This window comes from Trichosurus vulpecula, chromosome 5, assembly GCF_011100635.1.
Source record: "Trichosurus vulpecula isolate mTriVul1 chromosome 5, mTriVul1.pri, whole genome shotgun sequence".
NCBI classification, from domain to species: Eukaryota; Metazoa; Chordata; class Mammalia; order Diprotodontia; family Phalangeridae; genus Trichosurus; species Trichosurus vulpecula.
The window spans coordinates 126,846,604-126,868,212 of NC_050577.1; the positions used below are offsets into that span (position 1 = coordinate 126,846,604).

Consider the following 21,609-nt stretch of genomic DNA (forward strand, 5'->3'; position numbering starts at 1 on the left):
AAAGGTTGATTATAGTTATGGAAACAAGATGAAATTGAAGAATGGGCAGGTGGCCACTGGTACCAATACACTGTATTCTGGAATTGTTAGTACCTATAGTACTATATTCATAGCATTGTATTGCCTAGAGATCAAGTGTGAAGAATGACAGACTCGTATTATTTAATATGCGCATTACATGTTTCAACATCACAGGGCAATTGTTGTTGTTTCGTTGTTTTCGGTTGTGTCTGATTCTTTGTGACCCCATTTGGGGTTTTCTTGGCAAAGGTACTAGAGTGGTTGGTGAGTTCCTTCTCCACTCATTTTCACAAATGAGGAAAGTAAGACAAACTGTGTTAAGTGACTTGCCCAGGGTCACACAGCTACTACGTGTCTGAAGCCAGATTTGAACTCACAAACGTGTCTTCCCGATTCCAGGCCCTGCACTTTATGTACTGTGCCACTTAGCTGCCCTTAGGGTAATCAGCTACTTTTAATTAAGAAAGGGGAATTTGACAGATAAAATGCAACACATCCACAAATGCTTTTCTTGAGCAGGTCAGCCAGTACACCTTTGCTATGTGCAGTTACAGAGAAAAGAAGTCTGAACCACAGGAATTAATGCAGCTTGAAGGATATACTGTGGACTACACAGATCCACACTCAGGTAATTTATTCCGTTTATACTTTTTTTTTCACTAGCATGTGTATCCAAGTGTGTAATTCCCTTCATTCTGTACATTAATTTGATGTTTATTTAAGCTTTCCTAATAGTGGTTACTTCAGTTGTCCTTTATTTTCCTAAATATGACTACACTAGGTATCTTTTTTATGACAGCTGTTTCATTTGAACTTTAAGAAGAACGTCTTAGCCCCTTAAGACTTCACGGATGGCTTGACTGACTCTGACAAAAAAGATTTTCTAGAAAATAAACAACAGATACTTTCTCTCTGAAATCCAAAAAACTCTAATGTAGCTTAGGGTGGGGGAAAAACCTCCCAGAAATAAACTTAATGACAGTGACTCTCCTCCTTAGCCTCTTTCTAGATTCAATTAGAGAACCTGGGGCCAAAACCCAGTTCTTCTACTTACTTCCTGGCATCTCTTGCTAATCAGCCTGGTTTACTCATGTGTAAAACAAAGAGGTTGGCCTGAGTAACTTCTAAGGTCTCTTGCAGCCTCAAGTCTTATCATCCTTCCACCAGTAAGAATTAGGGTACAGCCATGTGAAATTTTAAGTATCCAAAACATGCTTGTTGAATTTATAACTAATATAAGTCAATTACTGTGTTTGAGCAGTGCTTATTAACAGTACCTGTGTTTTGATCAATGGAAAGAGAGACTGTAAGAAGGATGGACAGTCTTTTCTCTTCTAGAAAGACCACAGATTGTCCTTTTTGGTATCATTTGAAAGTTAATGTCAAACACTAAAAACAAACAAAAAACAAAACAAAACAGAAGTTTGTGTGTTAGTTAACTGAATTAATGCATCATGTACAGTGCTTTATCTTCTCTACTAGTTTTGATTCCCCTGGACTGACCAAGAAAGAGACCAGTAATAAAGGGATGCTTTCTCTTTAGAGATTCAATCACGTGTTTCACCTTCAAATAGAATGGCAAGTGTTCCAAAGAGTGAGACTCTCTTCTCTAATTAGAAATAATTCAAGAAACTTATGAAATACATTTCAGTAGGGGAATAAATGTGTGGCTTTCAAATGGTTACTGCCCATAGGGAGTCAGTTTCCCCATATCGTTATATTTTTTAAGTGATACAACAAATGAAACTTTTCTTTAGTTCCCTTTCATACCTTTCTCTATAGGTCTTATAACCTTTAGAAATGCTAAACATCTTATACAGTTCTACATCAATAATTAGTAATTTTCTGTTAGGGAATTTGATAATGGGGATAAAAATCTTTTAATTTTGCATGTTTTTTAAAGTAGAAGTTTTATTTTAATAATGTTTATGTCTATTTCTGCAGGACTTCAGGGTGGCCAGATGTTCTTTAATGCTGTTAAAGAAGGAGATACTGTAATATTTGCCAGTGATGATGATCAAGACAGGATTTTATGGGTCCAGGCTATGTATAGGGCAACAGGTCAGTCATACAAGCCTATTCCTGCAACTCAAACCCAGAAGCTGAATCCCAAAGGAGGAACTATCCATGCAGATGCTGCTCAGCCTTGTAAGTTATTTTTTAAAAATAATTTGATTATCAATTAATAAGCTTAATATGATATAAAATTGTCTAACGTAAATTTGTACAGTTTTATAGTTTACACAGTTTTGCAGTTAAACTGATTCCTAATTAAATAAAAATAGTTCATTTTAATACACATGCAACCAATTATCTAATTTTTTTTACATAAATCTTAGACTAATGATTCCCAACCTTAGTTCAGCAACACACCAGGGTGTCTCCAATAGTTTCAAGGGTGTTTCACAAAATTCTTCAGAAATTATCAAGGCAAAATTTGTTTTAATTCTCCATAATTTCAAAGGTAAATCAATACTAGAGAAGAATTTTTAAGAGTGTGGGAAAATGATGCAAAATCAAATAGCGATTGGATACCTCGTGTCAAAAAGTCTAAAAGTCATTACTTTGAACTAAAGTACATGGGCCTTAACACAGAAAGATTTCTTTTTCTCCTAATGTGTTTTAGCAGTATTATATTTTCAAATAATTACATTATCATACCAGTTATTCAAAAAATGTTTCATGAACCCTAAGTCATTGCAGTAATACCAAATCTTTAAATCCTTTATTTATTAGTCATTTTAGTTTTACTCTGTTTCTACACATCATCAAGAACTGTGTACTTTGAATTTATTTATTACCATGATTAGTAACAAAAAGCATAAATACCAATTAACAGAACAACTTTCAAGCAAAACTTGAATTCTTATACCAAAATCTCATCATTTTCAGTCATGCTGTTCTTCTTGAGTGTCTTCAAAGACTTGATGTGTTTTCCTTGAATATGTGTGATTGTTTATCCTTTCTTTAGGCTGTTGCTTCACCCTTCCCCTTACATGTTTTCTCTCATCTTCATGTACTCTTAAACATTCTTTACCCAGATGGGTATATCTTTGGCCCATTTTATTCCCTTTCCTTTCTTCTGATTTATCTCTCTCTCCTCCTAAGACACCATTCTTCAGAATCCTTTTTCTGTTGCTGAAGCTTTAAACCAAACCCACTTAAATTATATTTGAAGATCTAGCACTCAATAGGTGTTAGTATGGCAACTAAAAAAACTCATCAGCAAAGGTCAGCCACAAAGTGATTAAACTTTTTGTGAAAAGTTGGCCTGTAAATTGTCAGTGTCCACCCTCATGAAATAATAGATCATGTGAGGTTGAAATATAAGCAGCAAACAATAATAGAAAAAAATCACATTTATTTAAGGTTGAATGGATTACAAAGTATTTTCCCAACAACAACCCTGTGAGAATGATAGCACAGAAAATTATTACCCCCATTTTGCAGATGAATAGACTGAAGTTCAGAGAGGCTAAGTAAATTATCTCCATTAATTCAGGAAGGTAGTAGAAGAACCAGAATTTGAACCAAAGCCTACTTAGTACTCCAAGTTCAATATGCTTTCTGTTATACCACACTGCCCTCATATATCAAAAGCATGTTAAGCAAATATTCCTACTCTTAAAATTAACACCAGTAACCTTCCTTTAAGTCCTATCTTGATGTTTTGTTATTGTTAAAGTTTGAACCTGGCTTCCCCCGAAATATACTTTGCGTATACGTATGCATAAATCTATGTAATAGATAGTATTGTTTTAATACTTACGATTTACCAGGCACTGTGCTAAGCACTTTACAAATATTTTCTCATTTGTTCCTCACAACAACCCTAAGAGGTAGGTGTTATTATTATCCCCATGTACATTGGGGGTTAAGTGACTTGCCCAAAGTCATACTGCTAGGAAGTGTCTGAGGGCAAATTTGGATAACTCAAGTCTTCCAGACTCTAGGCCTGGCACTGTAATACCTAGCTGCCTAAAGATTCATGTTGATGAATTTGAAGATTTGTTGAAGTGTGAAACAGTAATACTCCTAAAAGGAAAGTTGAGGAATGTGAGCAGGGTGTCTTTTTACTTTGTGAAATTTATTACTTTCTGCAGAAAATCAATCATACCAGTCTCACAATTTGTAGTACCCACCATGTGAGCACACTCCTACATCTTAACCCACTGTTTTCCTTTCGCTGACCTAAAGCATTCAACAATAAAGAGACATTCTTTGTAGAATTGTATTCCTCATCACTTCTTCCCACTCTGTCTTGTACGTTTTGCTTTTCTATCTTTTTTAATGTTTCTACTCTATTTCTGTCCTTCCAATTTGATATTTGATATTAAAGGTGTCCCTACCAGAATATTATACTATACCTTGAGTTCTTCAGAGGAAAAACATGCCATGTTATAAATTAATAAGTAAACAATATGTTTAATTTAGTCAGGAGCTGAGTGCCATGTCCCACTAAAACTAAATATAGATTCTGGTCACTATGTTTGACATATTCATAAAGAGAAGGACAAAATACATATGAGGAAGAGTAGGAATTCACTGATGTTGGGTCATAAGAGGAAGATATATACATATGTTGTTATTCATCTGAGTTACCGTAAGGCAGCAGAAGGCCAATGGACAAGTAGTTGGTAGTTGTGAACAGTCACACATTAAGAACAAGGAATTATGAAGGAGAAATGGGCTAAGTTGGGGGAGCCAAGAGATGTGATAGAAGAAAGAAGTAGACTTAAATTCTGCCTCTCCTCCCCAATCTACCCACCCAACAACTCCAAGGAGATCTAAAAATTGTGCTAGATCAAGTCCTGAATAGGAAATCTAAGAAAAATTCAAAGTGAGTCATTTTGTCCAGTCTACATCATCACAAGGAAAAAGTGAGGTCTGTAGAAACTAGGGAAGGGAGTCAGTCAGGAACCATCTCCAGAGAGAGGCTGAGTACCACGGCAAAAAGGGGGTCCAGATCTAGCAAAGAGGGGGTCCAACCTTGTCAAGGTGCAGGAATAGATGTCACCTGGAAGTGCTGTGGCTCACTATTCCATTCCAGGTTCCAAATTCAGAGTGGATTGCTCCTGGGGTGGTGTTCCAGGGTAAAGAGAAGTCGGCAGCTATAGGCTGTTCACCAAGCAAAGGACATGTTCAAAAGCAGGGAGCAGGTGTGGGCTTCTGACTCAAGAAATGGATGAAAGAAAATATAAAGCAAAAACAACTGACCTGAAAAATACATCAAAGAGAGAAAATTTAAGAAACATTAGACTACCTGAAAGCCATAACAAAAAAAATCCATCATCTTATTTCAAGAACTATTAAAGAAAACTTCCCAAATCTCTTAAAACCAGAGGGCAAAGTGGAAATAGAAAAAAATTATTCACGAACAGAATCACCAGTCACCGCCTTAAAGAAATGCCAAAATGAAAACTACCAGGAATATTATAGCCTAAATCCTGGGCTTCCAGATGTCAAAGGAAAAAAAATACTAGAAGCAACCAGAAAGAAAAAAATTCAAGTACCAAGGAGCCGTATGGAGAATGACACATGATTTACCAGCCATTTCTATAAAGAAGCAGAGAGCTTGGAATATTATATTCCAGAACAGAAAGAATATATGTAGCCTTAGAATTGAGAATAATTTACTCAGTAAAACTGAACATAATGAAATAGAGGTCTTCCAAGCATTCCTGATGAAAAGATCAAAGCCGAAAAACTTGGAAATGCAAACATGTCATAAGAAATACAAAGAAGTAAACATGAGTTCTCATAATAGAGAAAGCAAGGATAAATTGTTTATATTCTAATTTAGGGAGATGATACATGTATCCCCTCAGAAACATATCATAATCTGGGGTCACTGAGGGGGTCTAATGAGAGCAAGCCTGGGAGCAGTTGTGCTGTTTTGATTATTTAAAAAGAAGAATGGAAAGAGAGGGGAAGAGGAATACCCTAAAAGGGGCTTAGGGAAAGGTTGAGAACAAATACTTCATGTAACTGGAGTGCACAAATAGAAATCTATACATACGAAGAGGAAGGGGTGGGAGGGAACAGTTCATATTTGAACATAACCCTCACTTGGATTGGACAAAGTAGGGAAAATACACAATTGGATTCAAAAGTTATATTTTATTCAATAGGGAAATAGGAGGGGAAGGGGAGAAGAGAGAAAGGAGAATAAGGAAGATATATTAAGGGTGAAATTAATCCTAAACAAAATAAACTCTTAGTCTGACAAAAGTATTTATAGCAGCTCTTTTTGCAGTGGCAAAGATTTGGAAATCAAGGAGGCGCCTGACAATTGGGGAATGGCTGAACAAGTTATGAATATAAATATGAAAGAATACTATTTTGGTATAAGAAATGATGAAGGCAATGGTTTTAGAAAAAACTGGGAAGACTTGTATAAAATTAATGCAGAATGAGGAGAGCAGAACTAGGAGAACAGTTTTTATAGTGATAGCAATGTAAGAAAGATAAACAACTTTGAAATCTTAGAACTCTGAGCAACAGAATAAACAACTATAACTCCAGAAGACTCATTATTCTGCATGATACCTACTTCCCTATAGAGAGGTGTTGGACTCAGTACTGATTTAGACATTTTTTGACATGGCCAATGTAAGAATTTGTGTGTGTGTGTGTGTGTGTGTGTGTGTGTGTGTGTGTGTGTGTAAAATAGCTATAGTGTTTTTCTTTCTTGTTTGGAAAGAAGAAAGTTTGGGTTTTGTTGATGGAAAAAAGATAAAATTAATTTTTAAACACAAATTTTTCTTTACCAGAAGTTAGCAAAAGCTGATCAACAGCTCACAAATTCTTTAGATATCCTCACAATGGGAAGAGAACTTATTAAAGTGCCCAGTGTTGGATGGACTCCATGTATAGGTTTTAAACTACATCATTGAAGGTAATATCTCTATCAATAAAATAAAAAATGAGTAATCACCTCAAAAATAAAGTCTTGTAATTCCTTCTTAAGGTTTTGTATTTTTAAACCCCTTCAAGTAATTTCTTTTATGAGTCCTAAGTAATTGATGATCAGAATATGACTCACTGGTCCCAATTTATCACAAGAAGTGGAAACCTCTATGGAGTATTCAGACTGGAACATAGAACTCTGTGGAAACAACAGAAGTAGTCATTGGCAACACAATTGCTGGCATTTACATAGCATTTTAAAGTTTCAAAGCATTTTATGAATACTATCTGATTTGATCCTCACAACAACCCCAGGAGGTAGATGTTCTTATTATCCCCATCTTATAGATGAGGAAACTAAAGCAGAGAGAAGTTAAGCAGCTTGCCCAGGGTCCCACGACTACTAAGTGTTAAGGCAGGATTTGAACTTGGTTCTGAAAGACTCCAAATCCAGTGTGCCATTTAGCTGCCTCCAGCCTGATAACCTCAGGCACAAAAGTCAACAAGACCTGAAGTAACAAGGATTGGGCAATTGGGCAAATAAAAACAATTAGAATAGACAGATAGATTGGTAGAGATTTATACATATAATATGCATGTATATATGCATATATGTAAAAGGACTAATTAATGGAGCAAATAAATAGTAAAAAGAAATGATAGGAAATGATTGGAACGATAGAAAAATATGAGAAAGAAGTTAGAGGACTTTGCCCATTATAATAGTTGAAATTTGAGGAGAGCAGACCAGTGATTCATATTGTTGGGGACTCTGGTGTGAAAATTCCCTCCCCTGATGTAGATCAGCAAGTCATTTTTAACTTACAGTCTTCAACAAGTGCCTGAGAGCACTGAGAAATTAAGCAGCCTCCTCATTGTCACGTAAGATAGTATGTGTCAAAAGTAGGTTTTGAACCCATATCTCCATACCTCAAAATCTGGTCTTCTCTACCGTGTTGCCTCTCATTTGAAATAATAGTGAGTGGTCTTACTTGTGGTCCTTTAAATGCTTACAACAAGACAATTCGACTCCTCCTGTCACCCGCTTTAGGAGGAGCCTGAAACATCCTTGCTTTGAGGCGGTGCTATATGCCTTGTTGGTGCTCAATAAATTTTTGCAGATGATGAACTCCTAACAGGAAGTCATCAGCTAACATCAAAAATATATCATCCTTCTTTTTGCAAAGCAACCATGTAATACCCATGAAGTAGGTAGAATATCTGCTGGTAGAGGAAATATTGGAAATAGTACCATCAGTGGTCATTTCTACCTATCAGGGGTATCAAAGGCCTGTCAGAACCAGTCACAATTCAGCATCTATCTTGATGGTGTTGGGATCCCAGGGGTCACTTCATGTATAGCCACTTGGGAGATTAGCAGAAAGGGAGAGAGAGAGAAAAGGGGGAAGTATGATAGGTTTAATTTCTAGCCTGGCATTTTTGAAGGAGTACATGAAGCCCAGAGAGACACACACATTAATGTCTCCACATGTGGTAGATAGACACATTTTTTGGCTGCCAAAAAGAAAATACAAACAGCAGACCAAAAGTCAGGAATAATAGATTTTTGTATAATCTCTTCATCAGATGCTGTTGTGCGCTCCTTTCCTAGTGTTTTAAGGGTTTTATTCTGTGATTCAGGCAATGATTTGGTGGTGATGCTCTTCAGAAAAGAAATCAGTTCCTTTTCCTCTCCAATGCTCTTTCTCCCACTCAATCTCTTAATGAATAGTCAAAGTACTTTAACAACAAGTTACTACTTCTGTGCTGTGTTCTTGGCATAGTAGCGTGAGAGTAGAAAAATCAATTTATAAGAGAAAAGACTGAAGTAGTCAATAGAATAACTCAAAGCAAATAAAACTCTTTAGGATAATGTCCCAGTAGTCCTTAAACCAGTCATAACTAGCTCACATAAACTGACCTCAGAGGACCAGCTCCCCACACAAAATAGAAGTACCTATAGAGATGGTGTTAACTCCCTTTTCTCTAGAACTAAACATAATGCTATCAAACTCAAACATTTGGGGAATTCCATGAAGTCAGGGTGGGGCGGCTAGATGGCACAGTGGATAGAGCACTGGGCTTGGAATCAGGAAGATTTATCTTCATGAATTCAAATCCAGCCTCAAACACTTATTAGGTATGTGACCCTGGGCAAGTCACTTAACCCTGTAAAATGAGCTGAAGAAGAAAGTAGCAAACCACTCCAGTATCTTTGCCAAGAAAATAAATCCATCTTCGAACATCACTAGCTGTGTATGCTTGGACAAGTAACTTAACCCTACTTGCCTCAGTTTTCTCATCTGTAAAATGAGCTGGAGAAGGAAATGACAAGCTACTCCAGAATTTTGCCAAGAAAACCCCAAACAGAGTCTTGAAGAGTTGGACATTAATGAAATGACTCAACAACAAAAATAAAGGCAAGGCACCTTAACTTGTGTGAAAACAATGGCACGAGTTGTATTCAGGCTTGTTTTTAACCACTTTTTGCTAACCATCTAACTTTGTTAACACTTTTTTCTAGGGTTCAGGAGACTTCCAAAAGAAATGATCTTAGCTTGTTTTTTCTTCACTCTTCCCTTCCACATCTATTTATTCTGATTTCCTGATATTTAAAAAAAAATGGAAAGAAAAAAAAGAAAGAAAAAGAAAAAAAAACCTGGTGAGAAAGGCTAGAGACTAAAATGAGGGTATGGTTAGATAAAGTAAAACAAATACATTAAAAACTCAAAGAACCAACAGATTCACTGAGATGTGGGATATCCTAGGTACAAAATGCTTGAAGGTGTGATATCAACCTATTCACCAGACTATAACAATCAGCAACATGGAACTGGACATTGTAACAGACATGTTGATTAGTTCAGACCATAGTGATAAATCTATTTTAACCACAGGTAGGATGGGCAGGTTTTGACTAGAGCCACAAAAAGGCTGGCAAGTCCTTTTCGGGTTAAGCCCTCCCCAAACAACAGGTTCCTGCTCAAAATTAGGGTCCCAGCTTAGAAAAATGAGAATACCGCTACAAATCTATTTCAGACTGAAGCCATTAGAATTTGAATATTGAAGCAAATGTAGTAATCATAATCTTCTTGATGCTTGCCTTTACATATAGTCTTCTTTCTCTTTCTTTTCTCCACTTTCTTATAAGACTTGCACCTCAGGGAAGTTTAATTTTTATGGTTGTTTAGAGGATGTTAGGAAAGGGCAATTGAAGTGGTCATTAATACACAGAACAATAATTTGATAACTTAAGCCCACTATATTTTTCATTAATTTTTCGCTCACCTATAGCTGGCAGAGGTAAGTATTCTTATGTTTCCTTGTTTAAATATCATACATTCTTTTTTTTAAGTAAGAAGTTTGATTTCAAAAAGAAAATTATGATAAATTGTGCCATACAAGAACATTTTTCCAGATGCTTTGAGCCAGATGAAAAATTGCTAATTCTTAGGCATTTTTATACCATTCGATTAATTTTATTTAAAAATTATTAAACACCTATAATGTGAAAGACACTGTGCTTGTCATTGGGAACACAAAGTCAAAAAACGTATTAATACTTTCCTTTCAGAAGCTTAAGGGATGCAACATTTGCATAGATAAAAATAGTGCAAGGTGATTTAAGAAGGGAAAGAACATCAAGTATTGGGGACACTGGGGAAGGCTTTACAGAGGAAGATATGGTACTGGGGGTACCTGGAAAGTCTTTATAGAGGAGGATATTCTGGGGAGGATGTTACAGAGGAGGTTAAAATGAGCTGTTGTAAGTAAAACCATAGGATTCAGAGAAGCAATGCATTCCAGGCATTTGGCAGTTGCTTGTGCAACAGCCCTAAATCAGGAGATGACAGGTTAATAGAAGGAATAGCTAGTAACCTTATCTGACTGAAATGTAACTTGTGTGAAGGGTCATCATTAAAGATAGAAAAAGAGAGAGGACCCACAATGGTGGAATGAAAGGAAGCAGTACAGCTGAATTCTCCTCCACAGACTATCCCAGACACATCTAGAAAGTACACCAGACCAAATCTCAATGGAGGGAAATTCAGAGAAAGTCACAGTGAGTCATTTGTCCAGCCCAGCTTAGCACGGGAAGACAGACAAGGAGGTCCATGAATACTGGGATAAGTCAGGCAAGGATCAAATACCCAGTGCACTTCATTGCCCGGGTGTAGGGGCTGTGTACCTGGGCAGGAAGAAGTACCAGAGCTGGATGGGGCCTTTGTGACAGGGACAGGTGTGAACTGGCAGCAATGTTGCTTATAATTTCAGGTCATAGATCCAAGGTGGAGAGAGAAGACAACCTGGACAGGGGAGGGATATTCCCTCATAGGAAGGTCCTGGGCCATGCCCAGGAAAAGGAGGAAGTTCCGAAACCAGAAGAAGTAAGAGCTGCAGGCTCAGCTCAGCCACAAAACAGGGTCTCCCTTCCAGTGCAGCCTGCAGAGGAAAAACCAGCACATACAAAAGGGGAGCCAAGGTGGATGATTTGGGTAGAGTCCAGCAGCAGTCCCACATGCCTGGAATAGACTACCTAGGTACCTCCTCCCCTTAGGAACCCCTTCAGATCTCAGTCCAAGCATTGTCCTCTACACAAAGGCTTTTCTGTTCCAAGCTACCTTGTCTTTTTTTATATGTTATATATGTAAATTTTATCTTACCAATTGGAAGTTACTTAAAAGCAGGGACTGTTTCCTTTTTGTCCTAGTATTCCCAGTGCCTAACAGTGCCTGGAATGTAGGATGGTGTTTAATAAATGCTTGTGGATTGATTGGATTGATATTAACCTAAGGGATTTCCAAGTGATCAATTTAAAGCAAAATTTTAAAAAAAAATTTTTATTTGAATTAAATATCAACTTTGCTGCAAGGTCTTGATCTTACCTTTTTTAACTGAATGAATAAAGCTCACCTTAAGCAGGAGGTATTTTTTTCTGTTTACATTGAACAATGGCCAGCTTCCTAAATGAATGTTGAAAATTAACCTGATTGTGAAAGACACACAGACCAAAGCGGTCACAATAGTTAGAAATCTCATCAATGAAGGTCCCAAAGCATCTGAATCTTCAATAACTAATAGAAAGGCAAGGATAGGCAGCAGAGGTAAAAAATTCAGGCTACTTTTTTTTCTTTACCCCATAACTTCATCCACCTCTTCTTTGAGACATTTGCATTCACTGGCAATGTTTGGAATGTGTGAGATACCAATAAATTGATGTGCCTTCTCAGTGATATAACCTAACAGTTATGTTAATGCACAGATAATAGGTGTAAATGGATCTCTCTTATCTTCTGCTCTGTCCACTACTTGCTATACTTCAATTATGCTGACTCAGTTTCCGTAATGATCCCCCTTCTTCTTAATTCCTAGCAGAGTCCTCTTTCCTTTGGGCTTATGTAATATGAATTTGGCATAATTCAGCAAATATATATTAATCGTATTCTATGAGCATTACTGAAAAAGAAGAAAATACTGAATAATTGGAGAAAATTATAGGCACTCTCATCACTGAAAGAAAGGCAGTCTATGCATACATAAGGATATTCTTGACAGATTGAGAAGGAGTAGGCAAATTTTGACAGTCTACAGCAGACCGGATATTAATACTCTTTCCATTGTACCATGATCAGAAAAGGAAGCAATCTGGTCACGTGTCAAGAGTAAAATGAAAAGTCCACATGTAGCATTGGTAGCCACATACTGTCAATAGAACTATGGGAAGGGCCCTAGCACTTAAGGCGAAGACCCTGTGGAAGACTGACAGTAGGATATGAACGAGTGACGCAGGATGAAAAGGGATAGATAGATAGGTTGTTATCTACACTTTTGGATCAGCACTGTTACTTGAGGAGCACCCACACTGATGATGATGAACTAACACCTGTGTGGTGCTTTAAGTTATGCAAAGTGCTTTAATATCTAAGGTATTGCCTATTTGCCCTTTCATATGGAGCAGTTTGGCAATTAAATGGGAAGAAAAAGTATTTTGAATAAAGAAAAGGAGGTAGGCCAACTGTTAAATAATGTAATATGTTTATAACATATTGACTCTTTCATAATGAAAAGTGTGATACTTGAAAGGATACAAAAAAGGCAAAAACAGTCACTCCCCTCACGGAGCTCACAATCTAATGGGGGAAGCAGTGTACAAACGATTTTGTCTAAACAGTCTATGTACAGGATAAACTTGATAACCCTAGAGGTAAGGCATTAGCATGAAGGGGGATCAGGAAAGGCTTCTTGCAGAAAGGGGAATTTTATCTGAGACTTGAAGGAAGCCAGGAGGAGATGAAAAATGAACAGGGAATTCTAAGCATTGGGGACATTCAGTGAAAATGCAGTTAGGAGATGGGGTGTCTTGTGTGAGGAACAGCAAGGAGGCCAATATCACTGGCCAATGTCACTAGACTGAGTGGAGGGAGGAAGACATAAGAAGAATGCAAAGATAGGAGGGAGTTATTGAAGGGCTTTGAAAAACAAACAGGTTTCCAAATTTGATCCTGCAGGTGTAGTATAGAGTGTGTGAGCCCCAACATGTAAGGAAAGGACCCCCTATGTAACAAGAGGGGCTTCCATGTGTAGTGAGGCCCATGAGTAAAGAGGGCTGTCACTGTGTGGCTAAGGCAGAAGAGAAATCTCTGGTCTCTTCTCCTTCAACCCTTCTCCAAGGGAGATTTTAATTCATGCTAGGAGGGGAAATAGGAAGTTAGAGCCAGAGGCCATCACTCTGCTATCCTCAGAGAGAGGATGTTGCACTTAGAAGTATATTTGTTGTCTTAAATACTGTTAGTCCAAGGGATATGATCGAGATCAATGTAACTGCTATTTGCTTTGACATTTTAGGGAAAGAGGGAATTCCAAGCTCCATATCCAAGGCTTTACCCCTTTCTCACCAACTACCAGTTCCATGATGAACACACATAGCAAATAGCAAAGAAACCCATTTATCCACATCATAGCCAAAAGAGAATGTATACCAAACAATATAAAGTGAATGAGCACTCCCATTGGAAGTGATATAACTCGGCTCACCCAAGACAGAATATCCTGCATCTCACCCAAAGAGAAACTCCTCCTCATAGTCTCTCTAATAGCATGTTGGGAATAGTGACATGATGAAGACTACTAGCTTCTTTCATGCCTTCCCAAAGTGTTTTCTTTTAGCAATTTGAAGTAGAACTGGCCTCTTTCATCTTCTCTCTTAAGACTGAAAGCCAAAAGTTAGGCCCAAAGTGGACTGGCAACTAAAAAGATGAGAAAAGGCCTTGAGGAGGCAGGAGCTCTCTAACCACTTGCCAAATCTGCTTCTCATGGGGGCAAGGCCTTCATATACATCAATAAGGAAAGAATGTCATAGCAGTGGGCTTTGTTACAGGAGCCATATTAGTTTATTAAAATAAGGAACATGTGCAAAGAAAGTTTTCAGATGGGATGTGAGCAGATTTCAATAGAAAATTAACTGGCATAAATATGAAGGCTCAAATCATCCTGTAAATGATATAGTGAAGTTTTATTTCATGCAAACAATTTCATTGTTTAAGAAAGCAGAGAAAATCTTTTATTTATCAAAGAAAAGAAAAATGTTAGTATGAAAAAAATCACATTTTCTGAGGACACAGAATGTGATGGAAGACTGTTTTGAGAGTCAATTAATGGTTGAATCTGCAGAGAGCATTGTGGTCCCTCATCTCATTTGCATATAACTTTTGAGACCTGATGGTAAAACCCAGAAAGTTAAAAAATGTCATCTAGCTGGAGACTAAGAGATAATTAAATAAGGACTGCTGATTTCATAAGGGAGACTTGGTGAGTTTGGCACTATAAGTGAAAGGTGAGTCATTGAGCACCATTAGGCACTGATTTAAGGCATTGAGAGGTGGGAGGCTAAAGCAGAGAAGTGATGAAGAGATTGAAGACCATGTCAGAGAGGAAAGACTCAGCAAAGGTTGAAAAGCAGTCTTTTAGGAGTTGGTTTTTTTTAGTTAAGAAAAAGAAAACAGCAAAAGCAACCAGCTAAGAAAAAAGACTTTGGCTGCTAGTTCATGATTGACTGAATAATGGCTAAAACTCATTGGAAGACAGCCTCAGTTTCAGTGCCACTCAGAGCTTAAAAGAGATGAAAACTTTCAGAAATGGTCTTCTTTGCTTCCCTCTCCAGTTTGAGAGAGAAAAGCAAAAAAGGGAAAATGGTTTTACAGCTTTGCCATATAGGAAGAAGTTCTGAGATCTCATTGGAAAAGGGAGAATCCTGGTGAGTGAAGAACAGGTTGGACTGGTTTGCCTTGACCATGACCAATTTGACCTATTTTTCTGTAGACTGTCTTTGCTACATTCTATTTGGGTGATGCAGCATCCTGGTGAATAAATAGGTGGTTTGAGTTGAACTGTATTGCCTAGAGAGAGCCTAGTTGATGAGTTTTGCAGTTACTTGGCTAGCCAAGGGGAACTGCTATCTAAATTTAGAAGTAACATTTTTTCAGTGCCCTTTTTGGGGTGATTGTGAGTTGAAAATTCTTATAAATGCTTCATCAGTTCCAAAATAGAAGGAAAATAAAATTGCCTACCCAGAGAGCATTTAGGGGGACCAGCATGCAAGCAGTTATCAGAAAATCAGCTTCCTATGGTGCCCGGCTTCCCGAATGGAGCAATGACATCAGGGCTACAGTCCAGGATTAGGAGTTACCCATCCTTTAACATATGATTTTTATTCCCCCAAGTGCTTCCCTGTCAGGTTTCTGTTTATTCTTAGTTTGTCCTACTAAGTGCATTTATGGAAGAGTGAGACCCAGGTTTATGTATCAATTGTGATTTTTTTTAGTATTCTTGCACATATTAATATATGAGTATTCATGATGTTATTGTTGGGTTTTTTTTGCCTCATTGCTAAGTAAATGGTTATGTTTAAGATGTAAAAGTGTCATCATTATGAGTGTGTGATTTGTGTGAATGACACAGCATTGGTGAGGTCTCGAGGGCTAAAGCGATGAATAAGGAGAGTATACTCCCCTACAACAACCTTAAGACCTTGATAGAATTTAAGTGTAGTCATATGGTGGTGGCCCTTCTCTGGAAACCCAGGCTTGCCATGTTGAGGACAGGTTGAAGTGATCAAGCTAGCCCCCAAAATGAGTAGGTTTCTACCTGCCCAGTGTAAGAGGTGTGTGTTGAAATAATGATGATAGACTTCCCACTCACAGGTACTACCCGTATATTATTTTATTTAATCATCATAACATTCCTATTATTATTCCCATTTTAAAGATATGAAAACTGAGGCTGAAGTGTTAAATGACTTGCCCAGATACATAGGTAGTAAGTACGCAATCCAGGATTCACAGTCAGATCTTCTTGATTCCAAGGCCAGTTCTCTATCTACTATGCCACCTAGCAAATCTATGTGTAAGAATAGATCCTTTGAAATATTGCAGTATGTGTGGGGTACTGTACTAGGCCCTGAAGAGATAAAGGTAGATATGATATAGGTTTTGCTTTCTTACAACATAACAGAAAAAGGGTCTGTGTGGTCCACAGTCCCTGCCTCTCCCCACCTCCCCCCCCGACACATACCTTTCCATTGCATGACATTAAAGCACGTGAAGCCAACCATGTAGCTATAAGCTAACATGTCCTAAGTCGCTCATATGCGAATGGGAGGTGAAACCAGATCTATGAAACAATGTACGGATTTTGGGGGCACTCTGGCAGATTCCTCTATTCCACCAATTTTGCTTTATCTATCCTCAAGGATGAAGTGAGGGGGCTAGATCTAGAAGACCTCCCAGAATTAGTAATTCCCAATCCAAAATATATTGCCAAAGAGTGAAATAGATAAATTCCCCACTTCAGACTAAGTCATCCCCTTGAACCATGATATGATGGCTCAGGAGTTAGGAACCAGCGCCATCAGTAAAGGAAGCAAATGCAAGAATGAGGGGGAGTCCCTATTTTAAATGGGTGGCTTTTTGAAAGGAAGCCTCTTTGGTAGTAAACATTTCTAAGGCCGGTGAAGGACAGAGCAGTGATTAGGAAAGTACCACTTTTTATGCTGAAAAATTTCAGTTATTTGCTTCTGTTTAACCAGTCTGTAGTTTCTTTAAATTTGTAGGTAAACAGTCATGTTTTTCTTTTGTAGGGGTTTTATTTAGTTATCGTTACTTCTATCACCTTAAATGGGTGACAGTAGTACCTAAAGAATCTGGGAGCTTGCATCCCACTGTTACCAGGGAAACACTGTGAGTGTCTTCAATTACAATGTCCTACATTTGTGGTTATTCCAGAGATTAATCAGCCTAGTTTTTGACAGATTTGTGATTCATTGTTCCAGATTGTATCTCCATGGCTTGCTTTTGTCATTTCCTCTTAACATTTCTAAAAAATTTTGAAATGCATTTTGCTGTTTTATTTTTACCAGTGAATCTTTGAAAAATGTTGCTCACAAATTTTCTTTTTTTCTTTTTTGTTTTTTATTTTAATAAATTTATTTTTTATTTTTAGTTTACAATACTCAGTTCCACAAGTTTTCGGGTTCCAAATTTTCTCTCCCACTCCTCTCCCCAACCCCCCAAGATGGCATGTAATATGATATAGGTTCTACATGTACCTTCACATTGAACTTATTTATATAATAGTTGGTCATAAACTTTCATTTAAAATTGATCACTTTTTAAAAAAAAATAAAAGTCAGCACATGTTTAAATCACGCATAATAATGATGGAATGCAAAGTTGTTTTCTATATAACTCACCAACCTGACAGACTCTAAAGAAGGAAATGTTATTGACTATTCTGTAACAATTGAAGGTGAGACCAAAAGGAGAGAAGGAGCCTCCATGCCTAATGAAATGAAGTTTATCCTGACTTGGTAGTGTGTGCAAGAGAAAACAGATCATGGTAGCGGAAGGGAGAAAACCAAAGAGTGAAGATGGAAACCTGAAAAAATGGACCAGAAATATAAGAAGAAGGCTAAAAAACAAAAAGTCTGAAGGAGATGAGTAAACTGTAAACCTAACCTCATAAAGATACACCAACAGTGAGATTTTAAAGCAGAAAGAAAAATTAGTCAAATTGTTTTAAATGATCATAGCATATCGTATCAGTAACATGCTGTGAAGAAAAACAAGCCAAAAAAAGAGTGAAAAAGAATTCTGAGTATTCCTTGAGGAATATAGAACAGTAAGCAAATCTAGAATATTTCAAAAGAAAAATAAAACCATTTCAAGAAGATATCAGATGCTAGGTCATATGAGCAACAATATGGCTAATGAAACATTTTCTCTGACCCCATAATTTCTCAAGCTTCCCCAAAGCCGAAACTGTGCACCCAGAATCCAAAAGGTTTTAAAAAAGCCAGGGGGCAGAGCCAAGATGGCAAAGAGAAAGCAGGGAGTCTGCCTGAGTTCTCCCCCAGACCCTTCCAAAGATGTTTAAATAATGCCGTAAAACAAATTCTGGAGTGTCAGAACCCACAAAAGGACAGGGTAAAACAATTTTCCAGCCCAAGAAAACTTGCAAGTTTGACTGGAAAGGTCTGTCACACTGGGTTGAGAGTGGAGCACAGTCCAGTGCAGGCTGTGCCAGTGCAGACTGGGGCCCAACAAACCAGGTGCAGGCCTTGGGAATGACTGAATCAACAGCTGCTTCCAGAACTCTCAGTCCACAGATAGTAACAGGGTTGAATAACTGATCAGAAGGAGGTTATGGGATCTCTTTGCTGGCACTAGGGGCATGTGTCTGTTGTTTTGCCCATACTAAGATCTGGGTTGCAGTAATGGGTGCCAGTCCCAGGGTGAGGTGGAGCAGTAGCATACCAGAGCTTGTGGCCTCAGGGAAATAGGGGTCCTCATCACAGTTCCAGGGCAGACAGGAGTGCTTCTGGTTGCTCACAGACCAGAGCACTTGCCAGGAGAGTAGCAAACGAACCTCTCCTTAGATCATACCACCTTGGAGGAGCTGAAAACTTACAGGTCCCTAGAAGTATCTCTGAAATCAGCTGCACAAAACCCTTAAAGCTTGAGACAGTGTGCCTTCCACCCTGGAAGCAGAGCCTCACTTTAGCAAAGAGCTAAAACAATAGGTGGAAAAATGAGCAAACAACAGAAAAAAATTCTGACTATAGAAAGTTACTATAGTCACAAGGAAAATTAAAACACACATTTGGAAGAAGACAGCAAAGTAAAAAACTCCTACATCCAAAACCTCAAAGAAAAATATGAATTAGTCTCAGGCCACAGAAGAGCTAAAAAAGGATTTTAAAAATCAAGTAAGAGGTAGAGGGAAAATTGGAAAGAGAAATGGGAGTGATGCAAGAAAATCATGAAAAACAAGTCAGCAGTTTGGTAAAAGAGACATACAAAAAAATACTGAAGAAAATAATACCTTAAAAAACAGAATAGGCCAAATGGTAAAAGAAGAACAAAAATCCAGTGAGGTGAAGACTGCCTTGAAAAACAGAATAGGCCAAATAGAAAAAGAGGCATAAAAATTTATTGAAGAGATAAACTACTTTAAAGCAGAATTGGTCAAATGGAAAAAAGAGGAACAAAACTTCACTGAAGAAAAAAGCTCCTTAAAAAGTAGAATTGGCCAAATGAAAAAGAAGGTACAAAACCTCACTGAAGAAAATAATTATGTAAAAATTAAAATTGAGCAAGTGGAAGCTAATGATGCTATAAGACATCAAGAAACAATCAAACCAAGCCAAAAGAATGAAAAAAAATAGAAGACAATGTGAAGTATCTCATTGGAAAAAAGAAAAATAACTGACTTGGAAAATATATCCAGGAAAGATAATTTTAAAATTACTGGACTTTCTGAAAGCCATGATCAGAAAAGGATCCTAGATATCATCTTTATCAGGGGGACAGAGGCAAGATGGCAGAGTGAAAACAGAGACTCCCTTGAGCTCTCCCATAGACCCCTGTAAATTCCTGTGAAAATGACTCTAAACAAATTCTAGAACAGCAGAACCCACGAAAAGACAAAGTGAAACAAATTTCCTGTCCAGGACAACCTGGATGATCAATGAGAAAGGTCTTTTGCACTGGGCTGGGAGAAGAGCACAGTCCAGCATGGGCTATGCCAGCACAGACCAGGCCCCAGCAAACCTGGATCAGGCCTCAGGGGACTGAATCACTGGCAGCTGAGACAATTTCTAGACTTATCAACCCACAAATCTGAAAGACAACTTAGAAGGTCAGTGGGAAAGGTCTGTTGGACCTGGGTGAGAGAGGAGTGCAGACCAGCCCTTGCACCAGCACAGTCCCAGGACAGTGGCTGTTTCTAGAGCTCTCAGCCCACAGAAGGTAAGGGGATTGAACAACTGATCAGAAGGAGATTACAGGAGTCTCTTTGTTGTCACTGTGGCAGGATTCTGTTGATTTTGCCCATACTTGGATCTGGGCCACAGTCCTAGGAGGCAGTCCTGGGACAAGGAGGAAACTTGGCATAGCAAAGCTTGTGGCAGCAGTAGAGAGGGAACCCTCTTCACAGTTCCAGAGCAGAAAAGAGTGCTTGTTTTCCCTCACTGACCAGAACACAGCCCAGGAGAGGAGTAAACACTTCTCCTTGCATCATACCACCTTGGAAGAACTGAAAACATACAGGTCCCTAGAAATATCTCTGAAACCAGCTGCACAAAATCCCTAAAGCTTGGGACAGTATGCTCTCCACGCTGGAAGCAGAGCCCTACCTTAACAAAGAGTTAAAAATCAATAAATAGGCTGGGAAAATGAAAAAACAGTGGAAAAAAACCTTAGACTATAGAATCTTATTTTGGTGACAAGGAAGATAAAAAACATATGGTAAGAAGAAGACAGGAAAGTCAAAGCTCCTACATCCAAAGCCTCCAAGAAAAATATGAATAGGTCTCAGGCCATGGAAGAGCTCAAAAAGAATTTGGAAAGTCAAGCAAGAGACGTAGAGGAAAAATTGAGAAGACAAATGAGAGTAATGCAAGAAAATCATGAAAAATGAGTCAACGGCTTGGTAAAGGAGATCCAAAAAAATATTGAAGAAAATAACACCTTAAAAAATAGACTAGACCAAATGGCAAAAGAGGTCCCAAAAGCCAGTGAGGAGAAAAATGCCTTAAAAAGCAGAATTGGCCAAATTGAAAAAGAGGTCCAAAAGCTCACTGAAGAAAATAATTCCTTAAAAATTAGAATGGAGCAAATGGAAGCTAAAGACTTTATGAAAAATCAAGAAATTGTAAAAACAGAAACAAAAGAATGAAAAAATAGAAGACAGTGTGAAATATCTCATTGGAAAAACAACTGACCTGGGAAATAGATCTGAGAGAGATAATTTAAAAATTATTGGACTGCCTGAAAGCCATGATCAAAAAAAGAGCCTAGACAACGTCTTTCAAAAATTATCAAGCAAAACTGCCCTCATATTCTAGAACCAGAGGGGGAAATAGAAATTGAAAGAATCCACCTATTACCTCCTGAAAGTGATCCCTGAATGAAAACTCCCAGGAATATTATAGCCAAATTCCAGAGTTTCCAGGTGAAGGAGAAAATATGGCAAGCAGCCAGTAAGAAACAATTCAAGTATTGTGGAAATACAATCAAGATAACACATGATTTAGCAGCTTCTAAATTGAGAGATCAGAGGGCTTGGAATATGATATTCCAGAGGTCAAAGGAGCTAGGGTTGAAACCAAGAATCACCTACCCA

At 37.9% G+C, this 21,609-nt stretch overlaps 1 protein-coding gene across 6 annotated transcripts in view; it reads left to right on the forward strand.

Moving 5' to 3' along the window:
* CADPS2 (calcium dependent secretion activator 2) overlaps nt 1-21,609 on the forward strand; it is a 730,659-nt gene that overhangs the window by 505,110 nt on the left and 203,940 nt on the right. For all 6 annotated transcript variants that reach the window (XM_036759293.1, XM_036759295.1, XM_036759294.1 and 3 more), the window contains exons 10-11: nt 541-649; nt 1,966-2,169. In XM_036759293.1, the coding sequence (XP_036615188.1) occupies nt 541-649; nt 1,966-2,169 (313 nt within the window). The remainder of the gene's footprint in view (nt 1-540; nt 650-1,965; nt 2,170-21,609) is intronic.